Here is a 14970-nt window from a genome sequence, read left to right as displayed (position 1 = left end):
TAAAGTTCAAAAACTCTTAATTTAGTGTATCAAACATTAAAAAATTTGCAATCTCAAAATACCATAATGGAAGGGTGTGAAATTCCCAAAATGACCTCATTTTTTATTAAAAAAATAATTGTAATTTTAAGGTAATTTTTAATTTTATAAATTATTCAGGGGTATAAAAGTATTTTACACTTTGGTCGTCTGATTTAATCCCGAACCCTAATGGGACGGGTGAGACTGCAAAAATTTGAAAGTTTGATACAATAAATTGAGAGTTTTTTTAACTTTGGGGGCAGATTGCAAAAGTGATAGAAGTTCAGAGGGGTTAAGTGAAGTTTTCTCTAATTATAATTATGCAAGCCCTAGAATGCATTCATCAGGGGTAGGCAGATCCTTAGATTTAGTAATGCCTGGATAGTTAGATTAGATCTGAGGAGTCAGGTGTGCTTTGCAAATTGGATATTGAAAAGACTTATGATCATGTCAATTGGGACTTCCAATTATATTTGCTAAGGATGTGCGGCTTTAGGGAGAAATGGTATAGCTGGATAACGCATTGTATTTCTTTGGTGCGCTTTTCTATTTTGGTGAATGGCACTTCTACGAGATTTTTTAATAGCTCTTATGGTCTAAGATAGGGAGATCCTTTTGTCTCCTTTTTTGTTTGTCATCATTATGGAGACTTTAAGAAAAAATATCTCGGCTACATTGAATGGGGGATTTCCATCTGGTTCTTTTGTAGGGTCTAGGAATCTTAGTGTGCATATCTCCCACCTTTGCTTGTGGATAACACTTTGATATTCTGTGGGGCAAATTCAGATCATCTTCGGTACTTGTGTGGCTTGTTCTAATGCTTTGAAGCTGTATATGGTTTAAAAACCTGACAAAATCTTAATTGGTCCCTATTGATAATGTCAATAAACGTTGATGGTCTGGCTGGCTAGTATCCTAGGCTGCAGGGTTTTTTCTTTGCATATGAAGTATTTTGGCCTTCTGTTGTGGGAGCTTCTTTTAAGGCCATGTCTATCTAGGATGACATTATTGAGAAGATTGAGTGTCATTTGGCTAGCTAAAAGAGGATGTAATTGTCCAGGGGTTGGGGTATAACTTTGATTAAGAGCACATTATTCAATTTGTCTACTTATTTCATGTCTCTTTTTCCTCTCCCTGTTGGTGTTGCCATTCATAGAAAATTTACAATGGAATTTTTTATGGGAAGGGTTCGGTGAAGAATTCAAATTCTACTTGGTTAGCTGGGCTAAGGTTTGTTCTTCGATCTCTGAAGAAGGGTTAGGGGTCTGAAATTTACTTTTGTTCAATTGAGCTCTATTGGGGAAGTGGCTATGGCGCTATGTTCATGAGGAAGAGACCTTGTGGAGGGTGGTAGTGGATTCTAAATATGATAGCTAGTGGGACGAGTGGTGTTCAAATGAGGTTCATGGGTCGTATGAGGTGAGATTATGAAAAAATATCAAGAGGGGTTGGAGCGAAAGCTACCAGCTTTGAAACCTGTTATTCTCTTTTTCGCACGGAGCGCTTCCAATGAGCTGAGTCATAAGTTCAATGGAAAGGTGGTGCTGGGTGGAGGCGAAGTCGGTTGTGTTTACGGTGGTAGAAGGAGCATCGGTGGTGAGAGTGGAAGAAAGGAGGAACTTTTCAGGACTAGTTTTGCTTGGTGCTCAAAGTTTAGGTGGCTAGTTTCGACGATGGAGAGTCTGTTGTGGTTTCCGGGGGATAAGGATTTTGTTAGGTCTTTCAGGGAGGGGTCAAAGTTCTCATTGTTAGACGAGGTGGTAATGTAGCTGGTAGATTCCTCGAAGTGGCCGTTTACGTTGTGGGGGGTCGGAGAGGGTTTATTTGCATCCCTGAAGGATATGAGGGGCGGGGTTGGAGCAAATTTGTTCTTGAGCTGGGTAAGGTCAAAGATTTTCTCAATATTCCGGATGGGCATGGCATGGTTCGTTTAGCTTCAGTTCCAGAGAGGATTCGTGGAGCAGGTGTGGATGTCAATGAAGTTTCTGTCCCCTTTATCCCGGTTGGTTCTCCCGGCAAAAATGGAGTTTCTTCCTTCGTGGAAGTACTGCGTAGAGGTGCCAATTGTCCGGGGGTGGAGAAGAAGCTGCCTCATCCAGTGGCTCCGGTAGGTGAGAAGCGCCGTGATCACTCGGTTGAGGAGAAGGAGCAGTCCCGAACAGAGAAGCCATTGGAGAAGGATTTTTGTGACCGTTGTGGCGCAGAGAACGTGAAGGATGGGATGGGTGTCAGTCTGTTGCCTTTGAAGTCTGTTGCTCGAGGCAAGGGTGGTAGCTTCTGTGGTGATTCTGTAGTTTATCAGCTGACAGGAGAAGAGCACACGTTTCCCTCTCTTTTGTTGTGGAAAAGCCAACTGGAGAAGCTGAAGGCTGATGTGGATCAAGCTCTTAGCAGGGTTTGCGAAGGGCTTTTCTCGTTTGGGCCTGGGTCTAAGTCCAAGTGTGTTGGGCGGAAGAAAAAAATTAAGAATAGGAAGAGAAGACTGCGTTGGGTTCCGAAAGCCCCGAAACCCAGCTCTTTTGACCCGTTAGCGGAATCGGTAGGGCGTCCTGAGGTGGGTCTTTTGTTGACGTTGGACTGCGGCGGGTCTGAGAATCCTCCGGCAGTCTCTGAGCCTCTAGGTGGGTCGTGTCCCATGTTAATTGCCGGTCTCTCTGTTCCAGAGAATCAGTTTTCCAGTCCCGTGCAAGGCCCTCGGCCTGATTCTGTCGCAGCGGCTAGCGAGGATGGAGCGGGTCCGTCGGTGAGGATGGGTACTTCTCCGGTGACTCCAGAGGGTTTCGGTGGGTCGTCTTCTTCTATTGCTGTCCACGATTTGGTTAGATTGGTCTATCAACCGAAACCTTTTTCTGGGGCTGTGTCTTCCGTTCTTGGTCTGGAGGGTCCGGAGGCCAATCTTGCTGTGGTCGACTCTCCGATGAAGGCAGAAGATGCGCTGGTGGTGGGGGCTATTTCAGACCCATCGGACACTTTGGTTGTTTCGGATTTTTCTCCCTCTCCTTCTTTGGTTTCTGGCCCTCTCGGTTTGAGGTCTAGGAATGGGCTGGTTTCTGTTTCGATCTCTGAGGGGGAGGGTGTTTCTTCTGTGGGCATTCCAAGAGAGCAGGAGGGCTCAAAGGAGTTGTCCTCTTTCTGTTTCCATTCTGATTTCAGGTCTGTAAATGTGGAGGGTGGTGTAGGGGATGAGGTGGAGGGTTTGGGCCCATTATCGGTTTTGCCTTTGGCAATGGAGTTGGACAAGGATTCTGCTTCGAATGTGTCTCCTAGATGGGTGATGGAGAGGGTGAAGGGTTACTACAAACTAGTAGGAGTGTCTTGTGACCAATTTGAAGATAAATTGTTGGCTTTGTTTGAACAAATTGAAGCCAAGCGGTACCAATCCTTGGTTGATTCTTTGGCTTTGGTTACCTCTGTATCAGGAGTAAAAGGCCAGAGGGGGATTAAGCGGCTGGATTGTTCCATTAACTATGAAAAGAAGGGAGAGTAATCTTATAGAAGGAGAGGAAAGGGCAAGGGTGTGTCTTGTGTTAATGAAGCTTAAACTTCTTTCTTGGAATGTAAGGGGGATTAATGAGCTGGATAAAAGATTGCTTATTAAAGGGCTCATTAGAGAATGGAAGGTTGATTTGGTGTGTTTGATGGAAACAAAAATGGAAGTCATTACTAGTGAGGTGGTTCGAAGTTTATGGAGTTGCCATCATGTGGATTGGTGTTTTATGGGGGCTAGTGGGGCATCAGGTGGGATTTTGATTATGTGGGATAAGAGGGTTGTGGAGAAGGTGGATGAATGCATGGGACGGTATACTTTAGTTGTTTCTTTGCGTAACGTTGAAAATAATTTCTTATGGGCTTTTGAGGGTGTGTATGGGCCTAATGATGATGGGGAGAGGAGGGTATTGTGGAATGAGATGGCTAGCTTGATGAGTTGGTGGGATAGACCGTGGTGCTTTGGGGGTGATTTCAATGTGGTGCGGTTTCCGAGTGAGCGATCGGGGGTTGGTGGTTTTGCTGCTGCTATGGAAGATTTCTCGGAGTTCATACATGGGCAGAGTTTGGCGAATATTCCTCTCCAAGGAGGACAGTTCACTTGGTCCAATAATCAGGTATGGTCTAAAATTGATAGGTTTTTGTTATCGCCGAAGTGGGAAGAACATTACCCTGATGTGTCACAAAGTCATTTGCCTAGACTTTTATCAGACCATTTTCCTTTGATGTTGGATTGTGGATCGCATAAAGGGGAAAAAATACTTCAAATTTGGAAACATGTGGCTCAAATCTGTTGGCTTTGTAGAACAAGTGCAACGTTGGTGGGAGTCTTATGATTTTCAAGGTCTGCCGAGTTTTGTGCTGGCTCGCAAGTTGAAAGCTTTAAAAGTGGACTTGAAGATTTGGAATGCGGAGGTCTTTGGTGATGTAGGGAAGAAGAAGAAGGAATTATTAGAAGGTATTAAAGAGCTAGGGTGTTTTGAAGAAGCTTGGGGGTTAGTGGAGGAGGAGCGGGTTCAGAAGTCAGACATGATCAGGGAGCTGGAAAAAACTCTCCTGTTTGAGGAGGTTAATTGGAGGCAAAAATCTTGGGCTCTGTGGTTGAAGGAAGGGGATAATAACACTAAATTCTTTCATAGGGTGGCCAATTCGCATTGGAGGTACAATCATGTGGGAGTTTTGAGGATCAATGGGGCTTTGTCTTCTGATCCGGTGGTAATTAAGGATCATATTGTAAATTATTATGACTCTCTGTACACCGAGCAGAGTTCGTGGCGGCCAAGGGTGGATGGTATTTCTTCCTCCTCCATTGATGAGGATGAGTGTCTTTGGTTAGAACGAGGTTTTGAGGAGCAGGAGGTGTGGGAAGTGGTGCGGGAGATGAACGGGGATAAGGCACCGGGTCCAGATGGTTTTTCTATGGCTTTCTTTCAGAAATGTTGGGGGGTTCTCAAAAAAGATATTATGGCGTTATTTTCAGAATTTCATAATAGTTGCCAGTTTGAGAGGAGTTTGAATGCAACTTTTGTTTCCCTTATTCCTAAGAAGGCTGATGCTTTGGAGGTTAAGGACTTTAGGCCTATCAGTTTGGTGGGAGGGGTCTATAAAATTATTTCTAAGGTCCTTGCTAATAGACTCAAATTAGTGTTGGAGAAAATTATTTCGAACTATCAGAATGCTTTTGTTGGTGGTAGGCAAATTTTGGATTCGATTCTTATAGCCAATGAATGTCTAGATAGCCAGAGGCTGTCAGGGGAGGCCGGATTATTGTGCAAACTAGATTTGGAGAAAGCTTATGATCACGTGAATTGGGATTTCCTCCTTTACATGCTTCACAGGTGTGGGTTTGGGGAGAGGTGGAGGAAATGGATTAAATTTTGCGTTTCTACATTAAAATTTTCCATTTTGGTAAATGGCGTCCCTTCTGGTTTCTTTCAGAGCTCGCGGGGGATTAGGCAAGGTGATCCTCTTTCTCCTCTGCTGTTTGTGGTGGTAATGGAAGCGCTTAGCAGGATGTTGAATGCGTCTATGCTCCAAGGCTTGCTTTCAGGCTTCTCAGTGGGCTTCATGGGTAATGAAGCTTTAGTGGTGAATCATTCACTGTTTGCGGATGATACCTTAATTTTTTGTGGAGCTCAAGCTGAGCATGTTCGAAATTTGAGGTGTACCTTCTTATGTTTCGAAGCGGTGTCAGGGTTGAGGATCAATTTAGGCAAATCCGAATTGGTCCCTATTGGCGAGGTGGAAAATGTAGAGTCTTTGGCTCATATTCTGGGTTGTAGAATTGGGTCTCTGCCGATGACTTATTTGGGTATGCCGTTGGGGGCGTCGTTCAAATCTATTTCTATTTGGAATGGAGTTATTGAGAAGGTGGAACGAAGGTTGGCTAGTTGGAAGAAACTATATTTGTCCAAGGGTGGTAGGGTAACTTTGATTCACAGTACTCTTTCTAGCATGCCTACTTATTATTTATATCTGTTTCCTATTCCTGTGAGTGTAGGTAAGAAACTGGAGCGGCTTCAAAGAGAGTTTCTGTGGAGTGGTTTGGGTGATGAGACTAAATTTCATTTAGTCAATTGGCATCGAGTCTGTACTCCAATTAAGGCTGGTGGTCTAGGTGTTCGTAATGTTATTAATTTTAATCAAGCCTTATTGGGGAAGTGGATTTGGAGGTTCTCTCAGGAGCTTGATGCTTTGTGGAGATCGGTGATTGAGGTGAAGTACGGGAGTGAGAGAAGGTTGGTGTTCTTTACCGGTTACGGGGCCTTACGGTGTCAATGTTTGGAAGTTAATTCGAAGGGGGTGGGATAGTGTTGCCAAGTTTTTGCGTTTTGAGGTTGGTGATGGGTCTCATATTTGCTTTTGGCATGATCTTTGGTGTGGGGACAAGCCTCTGAAGCTCTGTTTTCGAGCTTTGTACTCTATTGTACGTTCTCCTGATGCTTGGGTGGTGGATAATTTGTCTGTGGTTGGAGGCGTGGTTCATTGGAATGTTCTCTTTACGCGTTATGCTCAGGATTGGGAGGTGGAAATGGTGATGTCCTTCTTTGATCAGTTATACTCTACTCGGGTTCGGCATGGAGAGGTTGATAGGATGGTGTGGAATACTTCCAAGAGGAGGAATTTTGAAGCAAAGATTTTCTACAAAGCTTTAGTTTGTCACGAGGCGGCCTCTTTTCCTTGGAAGGGTATATGGCGTGTTAAAGCTCTGAAGCAGCCTTTTTTCCTTGGAAGGGTATATGGCGTGTTAAAGCTCTGAAGCGGGTGGCGTTCTTTGTTTGGACAACGGCTTTAGGAAAGATTTTAACTCATGACAATTTACGTAGGTGTGGTATTGTGATGGTTGAGTGGTGTGTTATGTGTAAAAAGCATGGGGAGTCCGTTGATTACCTTTTTCTTCATTGTGATGTGGCACGGGTTGTTTGGAGTTTTTTTTTATAGCTTGTTTGGGGTGGAGTGGGTTATGCCTAGTAGTGTTGTGGATTTATTGAGTGGTTGGGGCACTTTGCTGGGTCGTAGTCCTGTTTTTCGTATTTGGAAGCAGGTTCCTTTATGTGTTTTGTGGGGCTTGTGGCGTGAGAGAAATTCTAGGCTTTTTTGAGGATGTGGAGGTTTCGGTTGGGGCTATTTGTAGAAAAGGTGCTTAATTTGTTATATCTTTGGGTGTCGGCGCATAGCTCGGGTAGTTTGTTGTTCACAAACTTTTTACTTTCTTGTTCTTTCATTTCCTCTGTTTAGGGGCAGTTTTGTATACTTCCTGTGTACTAGGGTTGCTTCCCTCTGCGCTTTTTAATGAATTCTTACTCATAAAAAAAATAAAAAATAAAAAGTTTTCTAGTCATATGAGATTTGAGGTAGGTGATGGTTACAAAATTAGATTTTCGCATGACGTGTGGTGCGGCCCTCAAGGTAGCTTTTTCAAACTTGGTCATTTTTGCCCATTTTAAGGATGCTTTTGTGGCAAATCACTTGGGAGTTTTCTAGTGAGACTCAGCTGTGGAATGTAAACTTTATCAGAGTAGGTCATGATTGGGAGTTGGATTTTTTCACCTTGTTTTTGAATTTGTTGTACTCTTTCAGAGTGAGACTGGAAGGTGAAGAAAAGTGTAGTTGCATTCCTTCCAAGAAAGGGTTGTTTGATATTAGATCTTTCTACAATGTCCTTGTTCCCCATGAAAGTACTCATTTCCTTCAGAAGAGTATTTGGCGGAATAAGGTTCTCATGAGAGTGACATTCTTTGCTTGGTCGGCTACTTTAGGGAAGATCCTCACATGTCATAGTGATTGATTGGTGCTATATGTCCAAGAAGAGTGGGGAGTCAGTGGATCACCTTTTACTCCATTATAAGATTGCTAGTGCTCTATTGAATACTATTTTCCGTCGTGTATTTTTAGCTTGGGTTATGTCTAGAAGAGTAGTAGACCTTTTCGCTTGCTAGAGGAGGGCAATTGGGTAGTATTCAGAATGCCGCACTGTGAAAGATGGTTCCATCCTGCTTAATGTGGTGTCTTGGAGGAAAAGAAATTATTGGAGCTTTGAAGACCGTGAGCGGACAGTAGTGGAATTAAAGGCTTTTTTCTTCCAGACACTTACCACTTGGCAGCTGCCTTTGACTTTAATATTTCTAGTTTTGCATGTTTTACTTAATTTTTTTCTTTTATGGGTTAAGTGCATCTCTTGTATGCTTCCTTACCCTCTTAATGTTATAACTTGGCTAATTTATCCACGATGATGACACGGTTGCCACTTTGGCACTGCATCAAGCTGATGCATACCTTACCCAGCGGCAGATATATACTTCTTTTGCTTGATTTCATGTTTATCAGAACAAAATGAACTTTAATATCTCTGATTTTATATTCATATTTTAACGTTCTTACAGTTTTATGCCCATATATGCCATTTGCTGTATTTGCTCACTGTTTACATCTTGTATTTTCACAAGGTTATAAATCATCAACCATATAATCAGAAAGCAGATGTATTCAGTTTTGCTATAGTACTGTGGGAGCTCGTGACAGCCAAGGCATGTCCTGCAGTGACAACAAGCCTCAATTTAAATTTTCCTTTCTTTCTAAAACAATCCTTTGAGAGATTTCAAGGTCGTACAAGTCAATATAACTTCCATTTATGTAAGGTTTTTTGTATGGCAGGTTCCATATGATACCATGACTCCGTTACAAGCTGCACTGGGTGTGAGACAGGTTTGAACATCTGTATCGCTGGGCCATGATTTTACTATTAAAAATTTTGGCATCTCTGTATCAAACAACTAATCTCGATCTTTCTTGGCAACCTAAACTATTTCAACACCCCCTCCCTGCAGGCCATTTAATAGTGATATGTTGTACTTGCATAATGATTTAACGGTTCGTCCAATATAAATTTAATGAATTGACATGGTTATCCAGTGTTCATTGCTAAATGTTTCAACTTCTAAATGAGAGAAATTGCTTCTGAAATGACACTATTAAATTTCAGTGTGCACCTCCCTCCCCATGTATATACGGTTTCAACTCCATTAGCATTTTATCACGCCTCTTAAGAGTCTGTAATATATGATTCGCAAATGTTGACTCAAGACAAAAGAAAAGCTTCTGATATCTGTACCTAACAGTTATGTATTCTACATTCTAGGGACTGCGTCCAGATATTCCCCAAAATGCACACCCCAAGCTGTTAGAACTAATGCAGAGATGTTGGGAAGCAGTTCCAGAGAAACGGCCTTCCTTCTCCGAGATAACAGCTGAACTTGAAAATCTCGTTGAAGATGTTCAGGCGCAAACACCCACCCACAATCACCTTGAGGTATAACTCTCATTCTCCTTTCCATTCTTTTTTTCCACTATAAATTGGTCTTGTTCTACATTTAATCCCAGTATGTAAATTTCAGAGAACTTCAGAAGTAACGAGCAGCTCTTGAACATTCTCAACACGCAATATTCAAAGCGGCTCATTTTCAGGCATTCGGGTGAGGATTTTTCCTTTTTTTTTTTGTTTTTTTTTTTTTGTTCTTCAATTAGATGTGAGGTTATTTTGTACATCTGAGCGAAGAAAAATTTCAGAAGGCTGTCCAATACAAGGTGAGAGGGAGAAGAGTATCATGATATGTGTGTAGTTAATGTATACTCTTCCACGGACTTAAAGCAACATCATGATAAATTTCACTGTGAAAATTGTTTTGAGCAATGATCGCACTTTTTGAGGAATGAATACACTAGAACCAATGCATGGCTGCATGCTTTTTGTAATAGCTCTCCAGGTCTTCGATTATTGCCATTTTGGGGTTTGGCCACCGCATGTGGTTGGTAAACTTGTTTCTCTTGCCCGCATTAGGTCTTTTTTTTCCATTTGTTGATCAGTGATTATTAGTGAAGTATGGGTAATCGGATTCAGTTGCATATTCTTCCACAACCAGTCGGCCACTCCTTACCCATGCAGTAGCCATTGCTGTTCCTCAATTTCTGTGACAAACAGAGACCGAGGCCTTGTTAGTAGTCACTCGTCTCCAAACGTTGAGAACTGAGCTATACGTCATCAAGACATGCCCCTACCTTTCTTCTCTTTCTTCTTTTTATTATTATTATTTTTTTTTAAAAGTTTTTATTTTTGGGTGAATTAGTGTTGGTTTAGCAGTTGTCTTACTTGAGCACAGGTGAGATGTTTAACTTTGGATGACATATAGGCTAGTAGAAATTTTTTACAAACTAGTATGTAAGAGCATTCGTAGTGAAGTCGTCAAATAGACGAAATCACCAAAATTAGACGATTTTGCTCAAAATCTCGTCTCCAACGAGCTCGTCGCCTCTACAGTAAAATTGATGATTGTCAGAAACCCTCGTCTAATGAGAAGAGGGCAAAGTCAATCGTCTGTTGTTATTTTGCATTTGTTTATTCCATTTTCGCGGGGAAGGTCGTTGATGAGCAGAAGTTCAACACTAAAAATATCACAGGGGAGACAACCGAAAATCACAAAGGAGACAACTGGAAATATCACAGCAAACACACAAGAAATACAATCGGCCGGAGCAGGGAGATCAACACCAAAAATACACATGGTTCATTAAAACCCATTAATCAATAATAGCCCAAATTAATCAATAATAATCCAAATAAAAAACACAAGAAATTACATTAAGAATTTTCTGTTTAATCACAGAAAAATTCACCAAAAGTCATCTCTCAACTCACCGGAAAACACTCATTGGAAACCCACTGGAATGCCACGATTTTCACCGGAAAATCACCTCACGTCCACCGGAGATGGGTTCTAGCCAACGACCCATGGACGTGGGTCTCTGGGTTCGTTGGATTGCTACGGGTCCTCCACGATCGAGCTGGGTCTCTCAAGTCTCTTCGAAAATGGGCTTCGATTGGTCACGGGTTGCAGAGTGCCTCTTACTCCTCCAGCGATAGTCCTTGGAACCCACTGGAAATCGGCGCCTCTGGACGGTCGAATCTTCTCTGGTTCTATCTCCCGATCTCTCGAGTCTGATCTCTTCCGGTGTGCTCTCTCCCTTGATCTCAATCTCTCTCTCTCTCTCGTTCACTATCTCACTGTCTCTCGGTGTAGAGAGCGAAGAAGGAAGAGGAATTGGATTAGAGGAAGCAGGAAAGAAGAGAAAGAAGAAGAAAATAATAGAAGTGTGCATGAGAGGACAGAAGAGAAGAGAAAGAAAAAAGGAAAGGGAGGTATGAATTCTAGAACAATCCAAAAAAAAAACAAAAAAAAAAAGTAGGTTAGTTGAAAAGGAAATAAAAAATAGTATTTATTTTAAAGTAGAGAATATTTGAAGAGTTTGATATTTAGAGCTTTTGAAAACTAAGTAGCAAAAGTGGTATTTTTTGTCAAAATTTGCTGAAATTTTGAGGAGCTCACTACAAGTGCTCTAAGAGCATTCACAGTGGGTTATGTAAAACCCACTGTTTGGCTAGAATAGGTAACATACCCAGTAAAAGAGTGCTCCATCGATTTCTGTAAACCATATGCAAACTGGCGTTGCTGAAGATTTGTGTACACGGATCTACCTATATTTTCTATTTTTTCTTTCAGATTTTTTCTCTCTTGTTTTCTCCACCTCTCTCCCTCGTACTATTCTCGTACTATTCTCGTCTTTTTTTCTTTTTCTTTTTTTTTTCTTTTTTTTTTCTGCTAAAATTGATGGTATTGTGCACCATCATTTATCAGAACCAAGTTCCTTGCAAAGCTGCACCTGAAGATGCTGAGCCTTCATCATCTACAAAGGCAAGACACGTTGGCCTTCATCAGCCACAAATTTTATTGTCCGTGGCTCGTGCATTACCTGCCGGCCAGTGCCACTGCTGGCTTGCTGGAGGAATTGCGCGGCCTGGTGCAAGCTCTGTCGTTGCACGAATCGGCAGCTAGGGTTGGCCTCGTCGCTAGACCCACTCGAGTCGCTGCCGCTTTGGTTTCAATTCTTCTCTCACTAGCGACGACTCAATCCTGTTTGTTGTATGCTTCCTCAAGTTTTACTTTTTTCATAAAAGAAATTTTAGAAGAAAAGTAATCTTTCAAGCAAAATTTGGTGAAATTCGCGTTGAAGCACTGTACTTATGAAATTGCGTGGTGAATTATAGTGTCTATGTGATAATTCTACATTTTCTCTGTATTTGATGTTTTCGGGTTTTGAAGCTCTGAATGGGTGAAGGTTGACTGGCTTGAAGTGCAGGTTGTTTGTTTGATGAAATGCCTGTGAGAGATGTTACTTGGAACACGATGATTTCGGGTTTGTGGATATGAGGTTTTAACGAAAAAAAATATATTAAAAATGATTATTTTAATAAAATAGATAGAAATTTAGATAATCGGTTGAAAGGTAGTTTTAAAAGTAGTTAGCTAAACTAGCAAAAAGTAGATTTTTGTTAGTTATTGTCGATAAAATTTTACATAATTGATGGGAATGCTCTAAGAAACTCTAAAAACTCACATTCTAAAAGCGAGTGTCTTTTAACCTATTAAAAAAGAATGTAAGAAGCAATGGACTTTTCAAAAGTCACAATGGGCTTCTCAAATTCTCTAAATTAAACTTTAAAAAACTACTAAGCTAGCTACTTTTTAAACACACTAAATATCAAATTCTTTAAATATTTTTCTACTTTAACTAAATATTATTTTTTTTATTAGTGAAACTAACTGCAAGAATTTAATTTCGCTGCCTAATTATAACTTTAATTCATACTCTATCTGTGCATAGAGAGGAAATAATATTAAAAATAAATAAATTTTTACTTTTTGAGCTCTTTACATTTAAAGAATAATTTTGACCAACGTTAAATATAACATTAGCTAAAGAGCCTGTTGATGTTTTTTTCATCAAATTTTAGAGTGAAGCCAAATATAGAGAGCGAATTAAGAATGCTCGAAAGGAAGGGACCTCACTTTTGGAGGATTAATTACAGGAAATTTCTTACAAATCTCTACGAAATCTGTGTCCGGAAAGGAAGAATTTCACTCCACTTCGCGGTCTTCACTATCCTCTTCCCCCCATGGGCAATTTGGGGAGGAAAGAAAATTGTGGGCCTAACAAGAAAATGGGCCCTTTCATTTCCATTTCTTTCGCTCTCTTACTTCAACAAAGGATTCGCTATATCTTATCTTTACTTTAGTCTCTATTCCCTTTGCTTTCTCTCTTTCTTTCTTTCCGAGGGCAAGTGTATGAATTTCCCTCTTGAAAACGTAAGATAATTAATGGCCTTTCATTATCATCCAAGTCTCAAGAGTTAAGCCTCTATCCTGCTATTACTCATTTTAGATGCAATAACTCTACTATGAGCCATCAATTTGAAATGAACAATTCAAATCGCGACAGCATATATAAGAGAGAAAATGTGGTTGCAAATCAGAGTGGCATGCAAGCCACCGGGGTTGCCATTGAGTGTTTGGCCACCTCGACCATTAAGAGTAGACAAACCACTCTGCCTTTCGTTATAGAGATTGTTCAGACACTTTTAAACCAGCCATTAGCATTTAGCAATGATGAAACCACATGGGGGCCAAGTAAAGCCATGGCCCTCCCTCCCTCCTCTTGTTTTGACTATACATATTATATGGTTTATATATTTATATATTTAAATACTATATATTAGATGGTTTTGGGCCTCTCTCAACTCCAAAAGTTAGTTTATGAGGTGAGACTTTCCCTCACACTTATAAACTAACCACCAACCCCTTCCACAACCGATGTGGGACAACCTCAACAATCTCCCCCTCACACATCGGGCCTTGGGTCGGAGCAGGGACAACCCGTTTCTCCTGCATATTATAGGGCCTAAAACTTGTTGGTAAACCTAGGTTCTGATACCAATGTTAGGTGGTCTTGGGCTTCTCTCAACCCCAAAAGTTAGCTTATGAGGTGAGGCTTTTCCTCACACTTATAAACTGACCATCAACCCCTTCCACAACCGATGTGGGACAACCTCAACACTATATATATATATATATATTTATATATGATCTCTAGACTTATCCTTCTGATAAAAAATTTTGATTTTGTTGTTGGGCATTGACAAATAGTCACAGAAGGTTATTCGGCCACTCAAATAACTTGCAAGCCACCTTTTGTTCTTTCTTTCCCCTGTGTATGCTCTCGTGATTTGATGAACGTCTGGTCCAAACCCCATTTTCAGACGTTCATCTTTTCAATAACTAGACGTTTGACGGCAAACTGGAGCATTTTTCTTATTTATCTTTTTGCTTTTGGATTGAAACTAGTGAAAACACCATGGATATTCATCAAAAAAAAAAAACACCATGGATAATAGCAGGAATCTTTTGGTGGTGGGCTTGTGTGAACCGAGCTGTTTCTTTAATTCTTTTGGTGATGGCAGGGGGTTGGTTTGCACCAATTGAGCACAGACGTGTTGGTAAACTTTGTGGGACCCATTTTCTCCTTCATAATGACCTGCTCTCTTTCTCTCTCTCTTTTCAACCTACTGAAATAAAGGGACTCTTTCACTTTCTCCTTGAGAACTGAGAAGCTCTACGCCTCTACCTAATATTCTTACTTGTTCGTGAAAATTCCAAGGGATGCCCCCATATAATTGGCTAGCCTGCTCATAAAAAGATGTCACCCCAGAAAACTCCATCCGAGTATCATAATCAAACTCTCGCCTACCCTTCCCCTAGCCTACATTCCTCTTTGAAGTACAACAATCTTACAGTAATTACTACTGATGTGCCACATTGCGTGCCTAAATAAAAAGTGATACATATGTGATATATAAGGGTTGGTTGAATTTGAAAATAACAAGCGTAAGAAATAAATATGCTTGAAATTCATAGCATTATGAATGAGGGTGTATACAGTTATCTAGCCGTTCAAATTAGTCTTTAATTTATTATTATTATTATTATTATTATTTTACTATATATCATCAAATCAGATTGTATGGTAATTATATAATAATTTATATTAATATTAAGTTTAGAATGGAATAATGCT

The 14970-nt window shown here is 40.7% G+C and overlaps 1 protein-coding gene across 2 annotated transcripts in view; it reads left to right on the top strand.

Annotated features, from left to right (window-relative positions):
* LOC133866008 (serine/threonine-protein kinase STY8-like) overlaps positions 1-9721 on the top strand; it is a 31545-nt gene extending 21824 nt beyond the window's left edge. Inside the window, exons 13-17 of one of the 2 annotated variants that reach the window (XM_062302557.1) lie at positions 8454-8534; positions 8662-8712; positions 9146-9316; positions 9402-9479; positions 9574-9721. In XM_062302557.1, the coding sequence (XP_062158541.1) occupies positions 8454-8534; positions 8662-8712; positions 9146-9316; positions 9402-9431 (333 nt within the window). In that variant the 3' untranslated portion in view covers positions 9432-9479; positions 9574-9721. Of the gene's footprint in view, positions 1-8453; positions 8535-8661; positions 8713-9145; positions 9317-9401 lie in introns of both variants that reach the window. The other variant, XM_062302556.1, reaches the window with a different exon arrangement.
* Positions 9722-14970: the final 5249 nt, after the last annotated feature.

The sequence above is a fragment of the Alnus glutinosa genome, chromosome 4 (assembly GCF_958979055.1).
Source record: "Alnus glutinosa chromosome 4, dhAlnGlut1.1, whole genome shotgun sequence".
NCBI classification, from domain to species: domain Eukaryota; kingdom Viridiplantae; phylum Streptophyta; class Magnoliopsida; order Fagales; family Betulaceae; genus Alnus; species Alnus glutinosa.
The sequence above is the reverse complement of the archived record's forward strand: the minus strand, read 5'-3'. Positions and strand labels throughout refer to the sequence as shown.